The sequence below is a fragment of the Miniopterus schreibersii genome (assembly GCF_964146895.1).
Source record: "Miniopterus schreibersii genome assembly, chromosome: 9".
Taxonomy (NCBI): Eukaryota; Metazoa; Chordata; class Mammalia; order Chiroptera; family Miniopteridae; genus Miniopterus; species Miniopterus schreibersii.
In genome coordinates this window covers 31,229,495-31,251,426 of record NC_138118.1, presented here as the reverse complement: position 1 = coordinate 31,251,426, position 21,932 = coordinate 31,229,495, and the positions used below count along the sequence as shown (strand labels likewise).

The following is a 21,932-nucleotide window of genomic DNA, read 5'->3' as shown; positions in this document are numbered from 1 at the left end:
CACTTACTCTTTTATCCTCAAATTCCACATCTAGGAATCTAAAAAGATAAAACGCCAAAAATATAGAGTACACACAAGGTTATTCATTATAGCACTATTTATAATAGGAAAAGCTTGTAAATAACATCAAAATGAGAAGAAAATCTATGTACTTGTGATGGTTAATTTACATGACAACTTTATTGAACCACATGGAGCGTAAATATCTGGTCAAACATTCTGCATGTTTCTGTGAGGATGTTTCTGGATGAGAGTAACATTTAAATTGGTAGAACAAGTAAGGCAGATTGTTCTCTGCAATCAGCTCAAGGTCTACATAGAACAAAAAGGTTGACCCTCCTGGAACATGAGAGATTCCTCTGCCTGCCTTTGAAAAAGGATTCTGGACTTTTCCTGACTTTAGACTCAAACTGAAACATCGGCTCTTCCTGGGTCTCAAACTTGCCAATATTAGAACTGGAACTACACCAATGGTTCTCCTGAGTCTCCAGCATGTGAATTAACCCTGGAGAACTTGGGACTTAAGTCTCCACAAACAAGTGAGACAATTTTCTGGAGAACCCTGACTAATACAATAGCAAACAGAGTAATCTCCATGACATATTAAGTAAAAAAGATACAAAACAGAGTATATAACATGTACCACTTGTATAAATAAGAAAGGGTGAGTATATGTGTGTTATGTGCATATGTGTGTGAATTTGTTTATTTCTGCAAAAAGAAACAATGATAGGACAAACAAGAAACAAAACAACAAAAAAATAGAAGGAAGCCTTTTCTGATATACTTTTTTATAAAGTTTTAATTTCTGAGTATGTAAATGTTTTAGTCCCACAAATTTACAGAAAATTAGGGGAAAAACCCATACAACTGAAAGTAAACTGAAGCCAATTGTGTAGTAAACTGGTAACATACCACACACAAAAAAACTGTTTTAAGTAACTTTTATTTTTATTTTTTAAATATATCTTTATTGATTTCAGAGAGAGGAAAAGAGAGGGAGAGAGAGATATAGAAACATCAATGATGAGAGAGTCACTGATCGGCTGCCTAGCCCGCAACCCAGACATGTGCCCTGACCGGGAATCAAACCCCGATTGCCTGGATCCCAGGTCGATGCTCAACCGCTGAGCCATGCCCAGCAGGGTGTGTTTTAAGTAACTTTTAAAGAGAGTATTATGACCCTTAGTGGGATATGTTTTAAAGAAAAAAGAACTGCAAAGAAAATTCAGTTTATTGTCAGAAGTAAAATTATTATAGTAATTTTAAAAGCATTTTATGTGAACTGTAGGACAAAGCAAATGTGTTAATGTTATTCAGGACTAAGTCCTTCAGTGCAACAGAAGAATATAAAAGAAGTTAGGCAGAAATCCTGTAACATTATCTTTGAACAGAAAATATCAATTATGAGTCTGACTATATATTTTTTTCTACTGCTTTTCACTGAAAATTTCTAGAAGGAAAGACACTCCGGCAGCCTATCTAGTGCCTAGATCTTGATTTCTAAATGCCATTTCTCACTAAAAGAAATTAGGGCTCCTTGAATAAATAGTTTAATCCTAGGTCTTGCACAGGAAAAATAAAGGTTCATCTTCTACTAGACAGTAAGAAAGTGCTCAAAAGTGATGTCAGAACATAGAAGTCAGCTTTGAAGGGGCACCCACTGACTAAATATGGACTAATTTGAACAGAAAAAAATTAAAAACCTGCCAAAGACTGATGAAAAAGAAGTGAAATAACAATCCAGGAGGCTACAGTGATATTGCAAAATTTAAAAATAACCAAAAAAAATCTTGTCACAATTGGAATTGGCTATTATACCAAATCCTTGTGGAAATTGATAATTAAACAGAAAGATTTATATAAATATGTTCATTTTTTACCCAGCCTTTCTGGAGAACGTTATCATTCTTTGTTCATACAGGAAAGCTTTTATTTACAAAAGAATGACAACTAATAAATGCAAAAAATATTTTAAAAAAATTTTTAATTTAACAATTTGAAAAATCACTTTGCAACCCAAAATGAAATCATTGATTTAGTAAGTGGAAGTATACCTATTAGTTGAAAGACTGTTGGGAAACAGGACTGATCCATAAGCCAACATTCTACTTGCTAATTGCAAAGGAAAAACATAAGTTTACAACGGAAGTACCTAGCAGGTACCACCTTAACCAAATGGCAAAATTTAGCACCTCTAATGGTGGAATAATCTGACAATAAGAACCTGATAATGTAATACAATATGAATTATGTAGTTTCACCTAATTGAAATTTTGGCAAAAATATGTGACCTAAATCAACACTTTAGACCCAACTTTCTGTTTACAAGAAATAAAGGAGACTGAAATAGTAGTTAAATGGCATCATGAGAAAACAAATAAATCCAAAACATAGGACACAAAGATAGTTTTGGATAAGGATATAATCACAAAAGAGACCTGGTTATGCTGTAAGTAGAAAAAGAAACCATACAATCCAAAAAACATTGCATTAAAAAGAAATCGAGAGAGCTGAAGATGCAAGGAGGTCTAAAGGAACTGAATTCAGGGACACAAACCCTTCCTAGATAGGAAGGAATCAGAGGCACTTTGGGCATTTGTTGAAAGATGCATGGGCGGCAGAGGATCAAGTCTTCCATGGGAGAGATACTCTGTTCTATTAAATGGAAAATAGCCGAACTCTTAATGGCTGCTTAGAATAGTGTGACAGGGTGGAATCCTTAAGAAAACCAAATGGAGAGATTGTTCTCCTCATTTTCCTGCTTACCTCCATAGCTCTTTTTTTGAGTATGTATGGGCAGCAGGGCAACACTGGAGTCTTGGAATGAACTAAAAGCAAAGAAAATTTTCTGCACTCTTCCTTGGGTGTAGGTCAAAGAATCCTACTAGACGATGGCACTTTTAATATACAATAGAGCAGGACTCACCCTCAAAGCATTTGACGCCAAACTATCTAAAGAGGTAATCTACCTTCAATCCAGCTTAACATTTGATGGTATCAAACTGTTTTGTCTCTCATCCAAAATGCCTGTCAGGAAAAAGCATGCCTTCTCTAGGGAAAAATAATTTACACCAGTCTCTTTTAAATACAATGCCAGTATATGTATTTTTAAAAATTACCAGTCAAGCCCGGCTGGGCATGGCTCAGCGGTTGAGCGTCGACCTAGGGTTCGATTCCCAGTCAGGGCACATGCCCGGGTTGCGGGCTACAGCCGATCAATGACTCTCTCATCATTGATGTTTCTATCTCTCTCTCTCCCCCTCCTTTCCTCTCTCTGAAATCAATAAAGATATATTTAAAAAAAAGAAAAAAAAATTACCAGTCATAAATGAAGGAGATAAATAAAGTTGATCTTTAACTAAAAGAAAAAACAGCCGAAAGAAACAGACCCACAGATGAACTATATGTTGGAATAAGGAGACAAAGACTTTAAAATAATGCTTTGCCCAGCTGGAGTGGCTCAGGGGCTGATCATCAACCTATGAACCAGGAGGTCATGGTTCAATTCCCAGTCAGTGCGCATTCCCTGGTTACGGGCTTGATCCCCAGCAGGGGACGTGCAGGAGAAAGCCCATCAATGACTCTCTCTCACCACTGATGCTTCTCTCTCTCTTTCTCCCTCTCCCTTCCTCCTTCTGAAATAAATAAAAACATATTAAGAAATAAAATAAAATAACTGCTTTAATTTTTTTACTGGATAAAAAGATTAACTGAATAGAAAAATGAAATCTCTAGAGAACCAAATAATTATTATAGAAAAATTAAGAAAAATAATATATTGAAAACATCTCTCTTGGTAATTAAAAGAATGAAAAGCCAAAAAAAATTAGTGAGGACATATAGAATATTTGAACAATGCTATTAACCACCTTGAACCAACAATCACAAACTACAGAAAATGAGCTATTTTACAAATCAACTAACATTTCTCTAAAAATTCAATGTTAATGGAAAACAAAAATATAAACCTGAAGAAATGTAATCACGAAATGCAATGCATGAGTCCTGACTGGATTTAGAAAAACAAATTATAAAGCACATTTTGGGGACAATAAGAAAAAATCTAAAATTATGAATTATATATTTTAGAAAATTACTGTTGTCTTAATGTGATGATGGTATTGTGGTGATATAGAAGAATATCCTTATTCTTAAGAGATGTGTTAGGTTGAAATGTTACCTGCCATTTATTTTCAAATGGCTCAGGAAATAGTGTGTATGTTTCTCTGAGTGTTAAGAGTTACAAAAGGTGAGAAAGACAAGAAGACGGTGGTGTAAGTAACTATGGTAACCACCGCCTCCGACAACCACATCAAAATTGCAACTAAAGTACAGAACAACCATCATTCAGAACCTCCTGAAACCTAGTTGAACAGAAGTCCTACAACTAGGGAGCTGCAGAAGCATGGAGACTATGAAGAGGGGCAGAGACGCGGGGAGGTTCAAGGCTGAATTGCGGAGACAGGCCTTGGTCCCACACCCAGGTGCTGCAGTTTAAAACCCAGAGGGATATCTCAGTGGTGGAGGCATCTTAGAGGAGTGAGGGGTCCCAGCCCCACTTCAGGCCCCCCAGCCCAGAATTCCAGTGCCAGGAAGAGAAGTCCCAACAACTGCAGGCTGTAAAAACCAGCAGGGATTGTGGCTGAGGGACATGGAGGCTGCTGGAGTCCCAGGCAGTTCCTTTTACAGAGCCAGCACATGAACTTACTCAGACGCACTGCCTCTAAGCTCCAGCACTGGACAGCAACTTGAAAGGAACCAGGGACATTCAGGGAGGAAACAACGCCTGAAATCAGGGCGACAGCTGGAGGGGCAGCTTTCTCATAGACAAGATCTTGCAGAGGCCACTGCTCCTATGATGAGCCCTTCCCCCTCAGAGCTGGCAGGCAGGAGCCTTCTCTGAATCTCCAGGAACCTGACTTCCAACTTTCACCTTACCCTGGTGATTCCCAGAGACCCCACCCTTCCCTACTTGCAAGCTCATCCAAGTCATTTCCAGTGGCTTTTCTACGCAAGTGGACTTTTCTATGCAAGCAGCATCTGGCCTCAGCAAGCCCCATACCTCTCAATAAGTGGCCCCAGGCCAGGCACTAGTTGCAGCCTGCATTGGTTAGTAGCTTGGCCTCTCCTGGACACCTCCAAGGCCAGCACAAGTAGTAGCCAACTATGGTTTGCTGTGTAGCACATGCTGGGTGGCCTGGGGCAAGGCACAGACAGAAGCTAACTTCACACCTCCTGGGAAGCCCCAGAGACAGTGCACCTGCTGGTCAGACTCGACCACACTAGATTACAATCCTAAACGTCCATTAGTGACACCCTCAAGAGGCAGACATGGTGAACACCAAAGCTTCACTGAAGTAAATCCTGCTCCACAGGGGTATTTCCAGCACAGCAGATCTTTGGCTGTAGCTGCAGCTAGTCCACACAGCCAGTTGGTCTGGGGGTCAATTCCTCACAGTGACGCCAACAGCAACTAAGGCTCAACTACAACAGGACAGGGCACACAGCCCTCACAGGGGAGCACCTAGAAGGCCCAGCTCAGGTGACTGGGGAGGCTGAGCCACTGGACCCCACAGGACACCTAATACACAAAGCCACTCTACAAATTTCAGGAGACATAGCAGCTCTTCCTAATAGGTAGAAACAAACACCAGGAAGCAGCCAAAATGTGGAGGCAAAGAAACATGTCACAAAGGAAAGAACAGAAGAACTCTCCATAAAAAGAACTAAGTGAAATGGAGCCAAGCAAGCTACTAGATACAGAGTTCCAAAAAATGGTTATAAGGATGCTCAAGGATCTTAGTAAGACTATTAAAGAAACTAGTGATATCATCAATGATATAATAAAGCACCAATCAGAAATGAAGGCTACACAAACTGAAATGAAGAATAATTTACAGGGAATCAACAGTAAGTAGAGTAGAGGACACTGAGAATCCAATCAGTAATTTGGAACATGAGGAAACAAAAAACACCCAACCAGAAGAGGAAAAAGAAAAAATAATCCAGAAATGTGAAGATAGTGTAAAGAGTCTCTGGGACACTTTCAAGAGGCCCAACATTCACATTATGGGGATCTAGAAGGAGAAAAAGGGAGCAAGAAATTCAAAACCTATTGAAAAAAATAACACTTCCCTACCTGGGGAAAGAAATAGACTTACAAGTCCAGGAAGCACAGAGAGTCCCCAACAAGAGGAAACCAAAGAGGCCCACACCAAGATACATCATAATTAAAATGCCAAAGGATAAAGGCAGAGAATCTTAAAAGCAGCAAGAGAAAAGCAATTAGTTACCTACAAGGGAGCACCCATATGACTGTTAGCTGATTTCTCAACAGAAACCTTGCAGGCCAGAAGTGGGTGGCAAGAAATATTCCAAGTGATGAAATGCAAGTACCTACAACCAAGATTGCTTTACCAGCAAAGCTATCATTTAGAACTGAAGGTCAGACAACGAGCTTCACAGATAAGAAAAAGCTAAAGGCATTCATCACCACCAGACTAGTACTACATGAAATGTTGAAGGGTCTTCTTTAAGAAGAAGCTAATGAACAAAAGAATCTGCCAAACTAAACTGATCCAGAGACATTGAAGCATGCAACAGTCAGTCACATCACAGATGGAAGAGGGAAGGGAGGTGGAGGGTGGGAAGAGATTAACCAAAGAAGTTATATGCATATATGCATAACCCATTGACATAGACAATAACGGGCTGAAGGACTGGTGAGCAGGTGGGAGCGAGGTGGAGAGGGTCAATTGGGGGGAAAAATGGGACACCTGTATGCTTTCAACAATAAAGATAATTTTTTAATAAAAGTTACAAAAGGCAAATTTTTAAAATTAAATATACAACTGTAACTTTATATTGTATTTTGTTTCTAGTTTTTAATACTTCATATTACAAATAAAAATTTTACTATTTTTTGAAAGAAATCTTATGTAGAATTATTCAAGCTAACCAGTCAACACAATCTCAGAACAGTAATGTCAGTAAGACTTAACTCACATGCCAAATTCCAATCAAGTTTTTTTTTTCTATTATATTTATTATGTTGAAACACAGCAGTTGTTTCCTCCAATAGTTTTAAGTATAACTAACTGGAAGCAAACTTTTTGTCACACCCCTTCTAAAGACCACTTTAGCTTTCAAAGTGACATTGCTGTTGTAGAACTGTCAACAGAGAAAGGAATTACATATAACCCAAGTTAGAATTACAGATAACCCAAGTTTCAATATTGTTTTGAAGACTTTTCCCTAACCTACTTTTAAGTTTAAAGCAAACATTATAAAACTCCTCTTGGGACAACTTTCCATAGTAAAATCTTTTTACCATATTTTGCCACTGTTCTTTTTCAGCAGTTTAACCTAAATTTTTATTAATGTTCTTTTTCAGAAGTTTGACCTAAAATGACCTCTTTCAGGACACATGTAGATACAATAACTATTGATAACACACATATCTAAGGAAAAAGAAAAGTGAAGTGGGAGACAGATTCATTATTCAAGTGGAAGGTAAAAGAGAATACTCCTATAAGAACACCACATATCAAAGTCCATTTAAGAAAGTCTGAGAGCTTGCCTTGTGTACTATAAACTACTTTAAAAGCAGTGCTGCTAAAAGCTAAGAATGGTCTTAAATAGCGATGGTGTTGATTTCCTGATTGGCTTATGTTACTCTTTTGTGTTAGAAGGGAAATATCTGGTTCAGCAGTACACTTCATTTTGTACTTCTTAAGGGAGAAAATGTTACTTGAGGGAGAAAATGTTTATCCTGTAGAAAAGTCAGATTTATAACCATTTTCTCTCTAGAAGCAAACAAAACCCCCCAAACATTTTAATTCCAAGCACCTCATTTCCTATTATTCTGGTTCCTTCCTGTAGTTTCCCAACTCCACAGTTCTTTGGCTCCAGAATCCATTAAGGGTACCACCTATTCACTGTTCCTCACCCACCTCACGTTCAACTTCCTTCTTACATATTATCATAAGCACTGCAATGCACACATCATCTCTCTTATCCCTCTCTTGAGTCATTATAATCATTTGAGCATTAATCCTACTACATTGTCCTATCCATTCACTTCTTCACTGTCCAAGAAAAACTGTTTCATTATAACTTTGTCCCTTGATTATTACAGTAACCTCCAAACTGGTTTCCTTACTTACACCCTTGCCCTTCCTATAGTCTATCTTAACACAGCAATTAATTCGTAAGAATTAATGACATTTTAAAAAGCTAATAAAATCCTAACATCCAATGACTTCTCATCTTATGCAAAATAAATGCCAATGTCTTCACAATGGTCCACAAGCCCCTACAACATCTAGCTGTTCTTTACCTTATTTCCTACCATTTTCCCTTGTTTCATTCTGCTCTAGCCACACTGGTGGTCTCCTTGCTGTTTCTGAAACATGCCAACATGCTCTTTTTTCTTACTTTATTTTTCTCATGGCACTTAGCATTTCTGACCTATTACGTATTTAATTTACATATAGTGTCTTGCCTCTAATCCCCACTAACACGTTAGCTCCATGAGAGCAAGAATTTTGTCTGTTTGGTTGATTGCTATACTCCCAGTATCTATGATATGACTAACAGACAGTAGACAACACTAAAAATTATTTATTATATGAATAAGTAAAAAAAACTAATTTAAATGTATCTTTTTCTCTAGATCACTTGCTGAATGAATGAAATAGACACTATTTTGTAATTTTTAAATGAGATTAACAGAAATTTGAATAAAAAATAATTGATATAAAATATAAACTTGAAGTTATCATAAACTTTGTCCATGTGGAAAGATAATGCTTTGTTTTCTGGAAATTCATTAAAAATTCAGTCAATATACATATTCATTCTTATTTTACTACCTTAAGAGAATTGATCATCAGTATTTCACTTTCTGATGTTTTTAACATTCGCATCTATACTACGAGAAAATAAACATTACCCAAAGTCAATACAAAAGCTAGAATATCGTGAATCAGACATCAAAAATTCAGGATTTTTAAACTTTTTAAGATGTTTTCAAATTTTAAATTATAGAAAAGCACTCACCTTTACTTTAATCCAAATGTGGATATTTATCTAAAGAAATTTCTATACCATAACTTATTAATGATGAATCATGTTAAATTTCATATTTTGTTGTATTAATGTTAAGTAAGTTAAATGTACTTAAAGGTATTCTTTTAAAAAGTTGAAGCAGAAAATTAAAAGTTATATCAAAGAAAAACATTGTGATTTAAAAAGATGAATGAAATAAATCTAGAGAAAGTGAAGCAAGGGGCAAGAATTGTTTAAAAGATATCAACTGTTTTCAAACACTTCTATTTTTTGGTACAATAAATTATACATAGCATTACTTAAATTTGAGCATGTCAACAATAAATTAGAAACCAAGCATGTTAGTTCATAAAAACACTCACCTACAACACCATTCAATACGACCTTCACCTTCACAACTTTTTGCCCAATGATTATCTGCCAAATTTTTCATTGCAACAGCATATTCACAAAGTGTTTCCTCATCCTCGCAATGTTCTCGCCAGATCTTATCAAAATCTCCCACTAAAAAACAAGGAAAAAATGAATTAAGTTAACTAAACTTTTGGATCTCTACATACTTATCAGTTCCCTATATTAAAAAGAGGTTGATAGATGAGAGAGCAACATAAGTTAGCAAGCAAGTTAAATATTTTTATTTATATATTTGGAGTTGCTCTAGGCATATTGTGCTTTTGTAACCCTAGGACAAAATGTTACTAAAGAAACTACCTTGGAAGCCTCTCTAAGGTTTTGAGTCTTTATAAAATGTTCTAAATAAAAATGACTACATTATCTGGCCACTGTATTACTTCTTTTAAAAAAAATTAAATCACTTATCACACTTAATATGAAATCTGAAACATCAATGTGAGCTCTGATAAAGAGAGGTTTGAGAATGATATGGCCCAGTAATTTACCTTAACATGATTGTAAGGGTAAAAGAGTAAACAAAAATTATTAAAGTGGCTTCATTCAATGTCCTTAAACACAAAGATTTAAGTTCTCTTGCCTCATGTTCAAATGTAGGCAATTGTTTGGTGACAGAATAAACTTAAAAACATAAATAGAACAGCCAAACTTAAAGAAGATAATATACTCAAATTTTTCCCTCAGGTGAGACTCTTAGATTCTAATATTTAAAAGGTATTTTTTAAGCCAAAAAAGAAATTGTATAGTTCAACTATAACAACATTTATATGTTTAAAATTTGAAAACCTATTGGTTATTTTAAGCACAGAGTTCAATAAGTCCTGAGTTGAAACCCAAACTAATGCTTTCTAGTTTGAACAAATCAAGAGAAATAGCAAGAGTACAAATATGCCCTCACATACATAGTTGAGTATGTATCAGTCTCAGTCTTGGCCTGAACACTGATTTTAAACCCAAAAGTTTTTTCTTTTGGGGGGTTATGTTCTTATACAACAATATTTTCATTAATCACTAATATCTGTGTAGTGACAGGGTTCTCAATTTGTTATATAGTAGATTGGCAATAACTGTCCACTAAAAACAAGCAGGCAAACAAAATTTTTCTAAACACTCAAAGAAAAAGTCTTCAGTTTTGCAACATCTTTCAGATGTAATTATTTACCAGTCTCAATACAGAACTACAGGAAGTAAAGTTTTTGAAACAAATATTTTGATTAATGATACTTTAATAAACCTATGATGGTTTGTAATGCTATTCCTGACTTTACTCATCAGGTTTGATACCAAATGGTTAAGGTATAGTATCACTTTAAAAGTGTTTTATCTTTTGTTGATAGGTATCTTCAACTCTAAAAGGACCTTTGTTTGAATTTGTAAGTTTCACTGTCCTATAAAATGTATGTTATAAATAAATACATAAATTTACCACATTTGCTAGTAATAGGAGTCAAACAAAAGTTCTATGATCCAATATGTTTGGGAAAAGCTATGTTTAACATATTTAAACAGATTTCCTTTCTATAAAACTTCTTAGTTTAGATTCTACAGAAAGAACAACTGAAGACAAGGACTTGAGTACAAGTAGTTTATATGAAGAGAACCCTAGGAAACAGGAGTGAGGGAGTAGGGGAACAAGCCAAGGAAGGAGAAAATGCTAATATGAGTATATTACTGAGGTTGCTGCTGTGGACAACAGAGAAGCATACAGAAGACCTCTGGAATTGTTCACCTATAGAATAGGACGCTGGAACATTTATCTATCAGTATTATCCTCTATTAATTAAGGGTTTTTAACAACCTGAACTTCTAGTCTATACTTAGGCACTGAATAAGGGGATATCCACACTGGGCTCCAGCAGTGTTGTAGAAACGCAGAAAGTAGAAAAGCAAACAGCACACATTTAAAGAGAAACTCTGTCAGGGCTGGGTGCCTCTTGAGCTCACAGTGTCTGTCCACCACAACTGAGGACTAAGGGTATGTTATGTGGGCCACCAAAGACATCTATTACTATGTAATTGTATAATGTGAAACTCAACTTACTTTAGAATTATTATACTAGTTATGAGATGCAAAGACAATTGAAAATATACAGAAACCTGATGCCTTTCAGCTTTAAATAGAAAAAATTTTATTCCTCCCTCAAAACTTCATAGGAGCAGAAAGCAAGCCTTAAAACTCCATAAGAAATTGGCAGTATTTAAAGAGAATTTTGTCTGTAAGCCTAGTTAATTCAAACTAATGGCAGACAACATCAGTATGTTTTCACTTACATTTAAAAGTCTCCAGACTCTCTTCAAGCATACTGATACTGAAATAAATTTGTGATTAGTAAAGTGTAGTACAATGCAACTGTATATAACTTGTTATTCTATCAACGATTTTGCTGAAAAAATATGCTATTTCAAACACTACAGAGAATAATACAGTTAATGAACAAGCACTGGCATCAAAGGAAGGGGAGAAGATGTAATAAAATGTGGTAGGTGCTATAATAGCGACACAAACCTGATATGTTCCCTATGTTCCATATAAGGCACAACCCTAGATCCAGAACTTTAAAATCATATATTTATTAAACAAAAATGTATCAAACTAGACTACAAGACATACACTATGTTAAATGTCTGGTGGTTTTAAAGTTGAACAAAAACATAGTTGGCATTCAGCTATGAGAAAATTCCACTTTTCAGAATATCCTTAAAAGCTTATTAAAGTATTTATAAATAAAGTTATTAATCAAAAATAGAATGAAAAAATCAGTTTATTTTTCATAACAGCCTGTTACATGTTTTGAAAGTATTAAAAACAAATGGTATTTACCCTTTAAACAAACTACTTCAAAATAATTTATAATTTGAGCTCTAAAAAGCCAAGAAAAATTAAGGTTAACCTGAGCCCAAATACATATTCAAACAGCATAAACACACACAAAAAAATGTTAAAACTCGATTCTAAGGATTTTTATTATAATTTAGTTATTAAGTCAACCAGGATTTAAAAATTTGTTCTATTTGAAAGGATAACATATTTTCATTATCAAAAGGAAGTAAGAACTCCCTGAGATCTGCATCAAAGATGTAGTCAACAGAATAAGAAATGTATTCAAGTTCAATCAATCAGAACAATCAATAATTAATAATCAGCTTTATAATGATTTTAATATATTAGCATTCGTAATGACTCTGAATCATTATGATTAATAATCTATTTTCTTAGCCATTTCTTATACGCATTCTATAAAAATATGAATGTATTTTAAATAAAGAGAGGAAGAAAAAGAAAGGGAGAGGGAAGAAAGGGAAGAAGAGGAAAATCTCTAATGAAAACATACATGTTACTTTGCCCAAACAGAGAATTCCAAAGTTATTTTTAGAAAGCAAATTCAAAACTATGTGTGTCCTGGACCCAAGATGGCCATGGATTGAGTGGAAGCTACACTGACACTCTCATGTGACCAATATGGAATCAGAACTAAAATACAGAAAAACCATCCCGAATAATCAACTGAAGACTAGCTAGAGAGCACCTCATAACAAATAAAGAAAAGTGGAGACCACACAGAGACTGGTAGGAAGTGTGGAGGTACAAGAGGGCTGGCTGGGCTCACAGGCCGCAGCTGAAGGTCTGAAGGGATACCTAAGCTGTGGGAGTTCCCCGCTGAGAACTCTGGGGTCTAAACCCAAGGCTGAGCTCTCCAGCCCAGAACACCAGAACTGAGAAAGTTGTCCACATAACATTTGTGAAAAACAGCAGGGGGTTTTTCTGCCAGGGAGAGATAGCTAGAAATGCAGGCACCCTCTGAAAGAGCAAATGAACAGAGTTTCCTGTGCAGCACTCACCTTGGGCTCCAGGGAGGGCAGAGTGAACAAGAACTATGAGAGCAGAACCCGAGGCTGCTGGCTCTGGGGATAGAGCTAAGAGGGCAGTCATCTGCTTTTTTGTGCTAAGTCCTTCCCCCATGCTGCAGAGGACATCTTTCTCAGGCAGACATTTACCTTCCAAGCAGCTTTTGCCTAGTGGGGGAAGCAATTGCCTCACCTTGTTGGAAAACCTCTCATCCCACCCTATGGAGTTTCTACAGCCTGAGGCTCATTAAGAGACTGATTAACAATTAGCCTCTGGGTGCTTTGAGTCTTTGCCTCATTTGCTTTTGGACCGAGCCCCAACAGAGAAAAACACAAGCTGTGGATTGCCAATAGCTCCAAAAAGGGTACTCAAGGCCAGTCAGAAACAGTGTCTGACACTGGCCTGCACCAGAAACAACCCAAAAGACTGGGAGTCCTAGCAGGTCTACCTAATACATAGAAACAAATCCAAACAAGCAGCAAAAATCGGGAGACAAAAAAAACAAGCCCCAAATGAAAGAACAAAAGAGTTCTACAGAAGAAGAGCTAAATGAAATGGAGATAAGCAATCTATCAGATATAGAGTTCAGAATACAGATCTTAAGAATACTCATCAACACGAGAAAAGATATGGAAACTATGAAGGAAATTAAGAATGACATAGTAGAATTAAAAAACATATTGGAAGGCATAAATAGCACATTAGGGGATGCTAAGGATTAGATCAGCAAATTAGTAGACAGGGTAGAAAAAAATCAATCAGAGGACCAAAAAGAAAAAACAATAAACAGGAGGACAGTTTAATGAAACATAATATTCGCATCATAGGAGTGCCAGAAAAGGTCGAAAGTAAGCAAACGTTAGAGAACCTGTTTGAAGAAATAATGGCAGAAAACTTCCCTCACCTGGTAAGGAAAATGTCAAACAACTTCAGGACCCACAGAGAATCCCAATCAAGAAAAGCCCTCTCAGAAGCCCATGCCCAGACACATCATAATTAAAATGCCAAAAAGACAAAGAATCTTAAAGGCAGCAAGAGAAAAGCAAGCTGTTACCTATAAAGAAGCTGTCAGCTGATTTCTCATCAGAAACCCTATAGGCCAGAAGGGAAGTATTCAGGCAATGAAAAGCAAGGATGTGAAACCAAGATTACTCTACCCAGCAAGGTTATCATTCAAAATAGATGGTGAAATAAAGAGCTCCTCAGACAAAAAAAGGCTAAAGGCGTTTATCACCACCAAACTAGCATTCCAAGAGAAGTTAAAGGAACTGCTGTAGTGAGAAGTTGAAATAGAAAGAGAAACAGGCATAAAGAATTAAATGGCAATAGGTAAGTAAATATCAGTAATAACCTTAAATGTATATGCTGTCTACAAGAGACACACCTCAGAACAGAAGACTCACACAGGCTGGCGGGGGGGAAAGTTCTGGAGGACTTTAAGGGAAAGATAGACAGCAATACAGTCATACTAGGGGACTTTAACACCCACTGACTTTACTAGATAGATTTCCCAGACAAAAAATCAAAAAGGAAACAGTGACTCTAAATGACACACTAGATGAGATGGATTTAACTGACATTTACAGAACATTTCACCCCAAAGATACAGAATATACATTCTCTTCAAGAGCACATGGGACGTTCTCAAAGATAGACCACATGTTAGGACACAAAACAAGTTCAAGATTGATATCATATCAAGTATCTTCTCAGATATTCACACCATGTAGTACTATGCAGATGTAAAAAAAAAAAGGGGGGGGGAGGAATCTTACCCTTTGAGACAGCATGGTGGGACCTGGAGAGTATTATGCTAAGTGAAATAAGCCAGTCAGAGAAAGACAGGTATCACATGATCTCACTCATATGTGGAATCTAATGAACAAAATAAACTGATGAACAAAATAGATCCAGAGACATAGAAACATGGAACAGATTGACATATCCAGAGGGAAAGTGGGGTGAGTGAGTGGGGAGAGAATAACCTAAGAACTTATATGCATACATGCATAACCCAAGGACACACACAATATGGTGGTGAAGGCCTGGAGTAGGGGAGTCCAGGGTGGAGAGGATCAATGGCAGAAAGAAGGGGACATTTATAATACTTTCAACAATAAAGAAAATACAATAAATAAGTACAGAAACATTATAGATTAAAGCTTCTCTTGATATAGTAAACATATGTATATGTGTTTGCGTGTCCTGCAGCCTAACTTGAAATTAGTAGTAAGGAACATTTTATGGTCAAACTAAAATAATAAATTTAGAGAGAAATCAGTAATCATTTGTTCAAATACGTAGTTTTAAGATCAGCCCAAAGCTCTCCCTAATCTAAAAGATAAAGTCATTTGACTGTCTTGTAAAATTCTAGAACAAAGTCCCCTTTAACATGACTACTATTTATTATATTCTCTTTATACTTAAATTTGTTAAAGCACTAATTTCAAAAACCGATTAATAATTTAAAACACAAGTAATGCAAATCTAATGTTGCCAAACCAAGTTCAATATGGAAATCGATGAATCCAATTATTATCAAGCTTCGTTCCAATACAAAGATAATAACATAATTATTTCTAAATTCACCTTCAAAAACATATGTCACAACTAAAAGATAAATATGAGCCACATCCTATAAAAAGGAAGTAATAACTAACCGGGGGAAAATTAACAGCAATTCAAAAGCAGAGTTCTATTTTTAATAATTTTTCAAATAGTTTAACATACTGTACTAAGACTACAACTGTTATTAAGTACCATGTATAATAAAATAAGTTTAAGGAGTTATTAATTTTTGTTCTTAATAACCTCAAGGAAAGCTATATTACAGGTCCAAACTCAAGAGAACCAATGGAATTCCTAAACACTTTAGAGTTCACAGTATTTTTTCCTTTATGAATTAACCTCTCTCCTGCCATCTGGTACAGCAAATTTCTTTCCTTCAAAACATAACTGAGAGAATCCAAGATGTGTACAGAGTTGGAAGAAGCTACACTCACCTGCTCCTGGTATGAAACCAGATTTACAGCTAAATTATAGAGCAATCAACCTGAATAACTACTGAAGTCTAGCTGAACTAAAATATTATAACCAAGGATTTATAGAAGTCACATAGAGACTGGTAAAAATGGTGGAGACATGGAAAAGGCTGGCTCTGCACCCACGTGTGGCAGCTTCCTGGCTTGCCAGAGGAATATCTTAGCTGCAAAACTTCCTCCCTGCAGGAGCAGGGGGTCTCAACCCCATGCAGGGATCCCCAACCCAGAGCAAGATGGGAAGAGGAGACTGAACAGCATCTCGAACAGCATCTCGTGGTGAAAATCTCGGGATTCAGACCACCAGGGAGAGGGGAGTTTGCGAGAGATCCAGACACCACCTTCCAAGGGCCCAGCACTCCTACTGTTACAGTATCAGCCACCTAGGGAGTGCACTGCCTGGTACACCAACTACAGGTGATACCACTCTGTCTGCTCAGGGGTCTGCTGACTGTACCCAGCAGAGACTTTGGGGGCTCTTTTCCTGGAGAAGCTCTTAGCAGAAACTCAAGTAGTGACTGAACAGTACAGCTTTGAAAAAGAGACCCTTCTTCCCTACCTCCAGGGCACAGCCTGCCCCTGGGGAATCACTTGGCCTGCCCTTCCGCTCACTGTATCCCCACCCTACTGAGTTCAGTCCCACAGTGGGAATCAGAGTACTGACTGCACAGAGCTGTAATTTTCAGAGCCTATCTCTCAGAGAGGCTTTTTGTCTGGAAATCAGACAGGTGGGTGCTGGGTTGTGTGGCTACATAGCAGGGAGGGGGTGGGGTGGGGGAATTTGAGGGGGGGTGGAATGGGGCACTCCTATCTCCCCTGTGAACTCAGCCTGCACTAGTCATCTGACCTGTCTTTACAGTAGCCAGGGGCACCACCCTGCTGAGCTCAGGCCTGGGGGGGGGGGGGGGGGGGGTTGGAATCTGAGGGCTTCTCTTGCCCAAGAAGGGGAAAAAGTGCAGGCCTCCCTCTAACAGGCTTGCTGGCACCACCCCAAACTGGAGACCTCGGATCTGCCTTCCCAAGTCTCAATGGCAGCACCCTACTGAGCTCAGCTCCACGTGTGTGTGTGTGGGGGGGGGGGTGCTGCTGGGAGCTGGAACATTTAGAGCACATCTCCCTCAGAGGCTTTTATCCAGGACCAGGAAGAAGGTCTTGCCCCACTTCTGCAGGCTCCACCAGCACCACACCTAATAGGATACTCTTTTGAGCTGTCCTGCTGAGACCCAGTGGCTCCACCCTGCTAAGCTTGCTCCTGAAGAGGAAACCATTGGCTGCACTCAACTTGAACCTGAAGCATGCCCCTCCTAGGGGAGCTTGAGTTAGAGACTCTGGCAGAGACTAAGTGGTATGGCTCTGGAATTGAGGTCACTTTCCCCTCACTGAGTGCCTGACTGCACAGCGTTCAAGTAGGGGACCAACTAGCCCTATACTGACACTGATCACCCCACCCTACCTGGTTCACAACCTGGAAAGGGTCTGTGGGTAGTGGCTAGCCTGAGCCCAATATACAGTCTTCTTTTCAGAAAGCTCTGGAGGAAGAACAGACAACCTCAAGAGGTGGAGGAGTAGCTGACAGGCACAGGCAGAACTCAGGGTGCCTCTGAAGTTTTATACCCACAGATCTAGGCTGGAGGAGGCTGACCATGTACACATATTGGCCCCTCCTATGCAACCCATGCCCAGTAGCTGCAGCCACAAACAGTGAAAAGCATGGTAGCTCCAGACAGGTAAGCCAAGGCTGCTTAGACACAAAGTCTGATTATCAACCTGTACCTGATCCCTGCCCATGTGGACCCAGAACCAACACAACCAGTGGTGGAGTTAGGACTACACCAAAGCTCAATCCAACTAGCCACACAAGTGGCACACTGAAAACGGGACTCCAGCAGGCACCAGACAATGCTGGGAAAAAATCCTCCAAGGAGTATCCCCTACACACAGGTACTCATACACAGTGGTCGGGGTTTATCCACATAGTCAGCTAGCCTAAAGAGTTAACTCCACCCACAAAAGGACCAACAGCAATCGGACTCAACTACAACAGGAGGGTGCACATAACCCACAAGAAATATTCATGGAGCACCAAGATCAGGAGATCTGGAAGGTTGTGCAACTGAGTGAAACAAGACACATCATATTAAAATGCCAAAAGTTAAAGACAAAGAGAGAATCCTAAAAGCTTCAAGAAAATGGTACTTAGTTTCCTACAAGGGAGCTCCCAAAAAACTGTCAGCTGATTTCTCAACAGAAATCAGGTCAGAAGGGACTGGCATGAAATATTCAAAGTGATGAAAAGCAAGGACCTACACCCAAGACCAGCCTATTCAACAAGGCTATTATTTAAAATTAAAAGAAAAAAAAAAAAGATCTTCCAAGACAAGAAAAAGGTAAAGAAGTTCATCACCACTAAACTAGTATTACGAGAAGTTTTAAATGAACTTCTTAAATAAGAAGTGAGAAGGAGCATAACTATGATTAATAAAATGGAAAGTTCATTACCACAAACCAGTATCACAGGCATTAAGAAGAAAAAGAAAAGGAAAGAGAGACAGAAACATAGGTATAAAGAATAAAATGGCAATAAATAAGTACCTACCAATAATAACCTTAAAGGTAAAGAGATTAAATGCTCTAATCAAAAGACATAGGGTAGCAGAATGGATAAAACATGATCCATGTTTATGTAGTCTACAAGAGAACCCTACAGAACAAAAGATACACACAGGCTGAAAGTGAAAGGATGGGGAAAAAATATTCCATGTAAATGGAAATGACAAAAAATCTGGGGTAACATGTAAGTTATTTGGTTACTCTCTCCCCTCCCACCCACACCTTTATATGCATCTATACATAACCCATTGACACAGACGATGGTGTGGTGAAGGCCAGGGATGGGGTGCGGGAAGGGGGATGGAAGGGGTTAATGGGGGAAAAAGGGGACATCTGTAAAATTTTCAACAATAAAGATTAAAAAAAAAGTTGGAATAACAATACTTATATTAGACAGAATAGACTTCAAAACAAAGATCATAGCAAGAGACAAAGAAATCACTATGTAATTCTAAAAAGATTGATAAAAAATGAGGATATAACACTAATAAATATATATGTACCCAACATTGGACCACCTAAACATATAAAGAAAACATTAAGGAAGAGATCCCTGGGAATGCAGTCATAGTAGTGGATTTAACACTCCACTGACATCAATGGACAGCTCTTCCAGATAAAAAAATCAACAAGGCCACAGCAACTTTAAATGACACACTGGATGGGATGGATTTAATTGATGTTTAAAAAACACTTCATCCCAAAGCAGCAGAACACACATTCCTCTCAAGTGCACACTGAACCTTCTCAAAGATAAACCACGTTAGATTCAAAATAAGTCTAAATATATTGAAGGAGATTAAAAGCATATCAAGTCTCTTCTGTGACCACAATGGTACTAAATAAGAAATAAATTACAAGAAAACAACTGAAGAATATTCAAACTCATGAAGGCTAAATAATATGCTATTAAACAATGAATGGATTAACAATGATATCAAGGAAGCAATAAAAAATTACCTGGAAACAAATGAAAATGAGCACACAACCAAAAATCTATGGGACACAGCAAAACCAGTGCAGAGAGGGAAGTTCACATCATCACAAGCCTACCTCAAGAAGCAAGAAAAGTCTCCAATGAACAATCTAATTCCCCACCTAAAGAACCAGAAAAAGAGCCTGGCTGACGTGACTCAGTGGTTGAGTATCTACATATGAAACAGGAGGTCACAGTTTGATTCCTAGCTAGGGCACAGGCCCAGGTTTCAAGCTCCAGCCCCAACAGGGATATGCAGGAGGCAGCCAATCAATGACACTCTCTCTCATCATTGATGTTTCTCTCTCTCTCCCCCTTCCTCTCTCTGAAATCAATAAAACTTACTTAAAAAAAAAACTAGAAAAAGAACAACAAACAAACCTAGAGTAAGTAGAAGGAAGGAAATAAAGATTATAGCAGAAACAAATTACAGAGATTAAAAAAACAATACAAAACATCAATAAAACCAAGAAATGTTTCTTTGAAAAGATAAAACCTTTAAACAAATCCTTCAAGAAAAAAGAGAGAAGACCCAAGTATATAAAATCAGAAATAAAAGACAAGTAACAACTGATACCACAGAAATACAAAGAATTAAAAAAATACTACTAACAACTAACTATATGTCAACAAAATGGACACCTTGGGCAAAATGGATAGATTCCTACATACCTACAATCTTCCAAAACTCAATCAGGAAGAATCAGAAAGTCTGACTAGACATATTACAACTAATAAAATTGAAGCAGTAATCAAAACACTTATGCAAACAAAAGTCCTGGACCAGATGGCTTCAAAGCAAATTTTACCACACATTAAAAGTAGAACCAAGAACTATCTTCCTCAAACTATTCAAAAAAATTAAAGAGGGAAAATTTCCAAGATCATTTTAAGTGGCTAGCATTATTCTAATTCCAAAACTAGATAAAGACACTACAAAGAAACAAAATTATAGGCCAATATCCCTAATGAAAATAAACGTTAAAATCCTCAACAAAATACTAGTAAACCAATTCCAGTAATATATTAAAAAGATCTTATACCATGATCAAGTAAGATTTATTCTGGAGATGCAAGGTTGGTACAATATTGACAAATCATTGAACATGATATAGCACATAAACAAAATGAAGAATAAAAACAACATGATCATATCATTAGATGCAGAAAAATCATTTGAAAAAATCCAGCATCCATTTATGATAAAAACTCACAGCAAAGTAGCAAAAGAGGGATCAGACCTCAACATAATAAAGGTGATGTATGCCAAACCACATCCAACACCATACTCAATGGACAAAAACTAAAACCATTTCCCTTAAAATGAAAAACAAGACAGGGATGTCCCCCTTCACCACTCTCATTCAATATAGTACTGGAAGTTCTAACCACAGCAATGAGACAAAAAGAGGAAATTAAAGGCATCAAAATTGGAAAGGAGGGAAGTTCAAAGATGGCGGCAGATTAAATGGAAGCTACACTAACACACTTCCAGGACCAATCTGGAATTACAAATATATAGAAAAATATAGAAAAAACAAAAATATAGAAAAAACATCCTGAATAATCAACTGAGTACTAGTTGGAGAGAACCCTTATAACCAAGGGCATAAAGTGGAGACTGCATAGAGACTGGTAGGAAGAGTGGAGGCATAATAGAGATGGCTGGGATCCCACAGGCAGCAGCTGAAGTTCCAGAGGGATATCTCAGCTATGAGGGATTCCCACTGAGAACTCGGGGGTGTAAAGCCCAAGCTGTGCTCCCCAGCCCAGAGTACCAGGACTGAGAAAGGAGCCCACGTAATAACTGGCTGTGAAAAGCAGCGGGATTTCTGTATGCCAGGGAGAGATGACTGAAAACGCAGGCACCCTCTAAAAGGGCCAATCCACAAAATTTTGCATGAAGCCACTCACACTGGGCTCTGACAGATAGAGGGCACAGTAGACTAGAGTGCATGAGGAAAATTCAGGGGTGCTG

At 37.6% G+C, this 21,932-nt stretch overlaps 1 protein-coding gene across 2 annotated transcripts in view; it reads right to left on the bottom strand.

Moving 5' to 3' along the window:
- The window catches only part of SAMTOR (S-adenosylmethionine sensor upstream of mTORC1), a 196,819-nt gene that overhangs the window by 139,403 nt on the left and 35,484 nt on the right, over window positions 1–21,932 (bottom strand). For both annotated transcript variants that reach the window (XM_081148117.1, XM_081148118.1), the window contains one exon: window positions 9,435–9,576. In XM_081148117.1, the coding sequence (XP_081004243.1) occupies window positions 9,435–9,576 (142 nt within the window). The remainder of the gene's footprint in view (window positions 1–9,434; window positions 9,577–21,932) is intronic.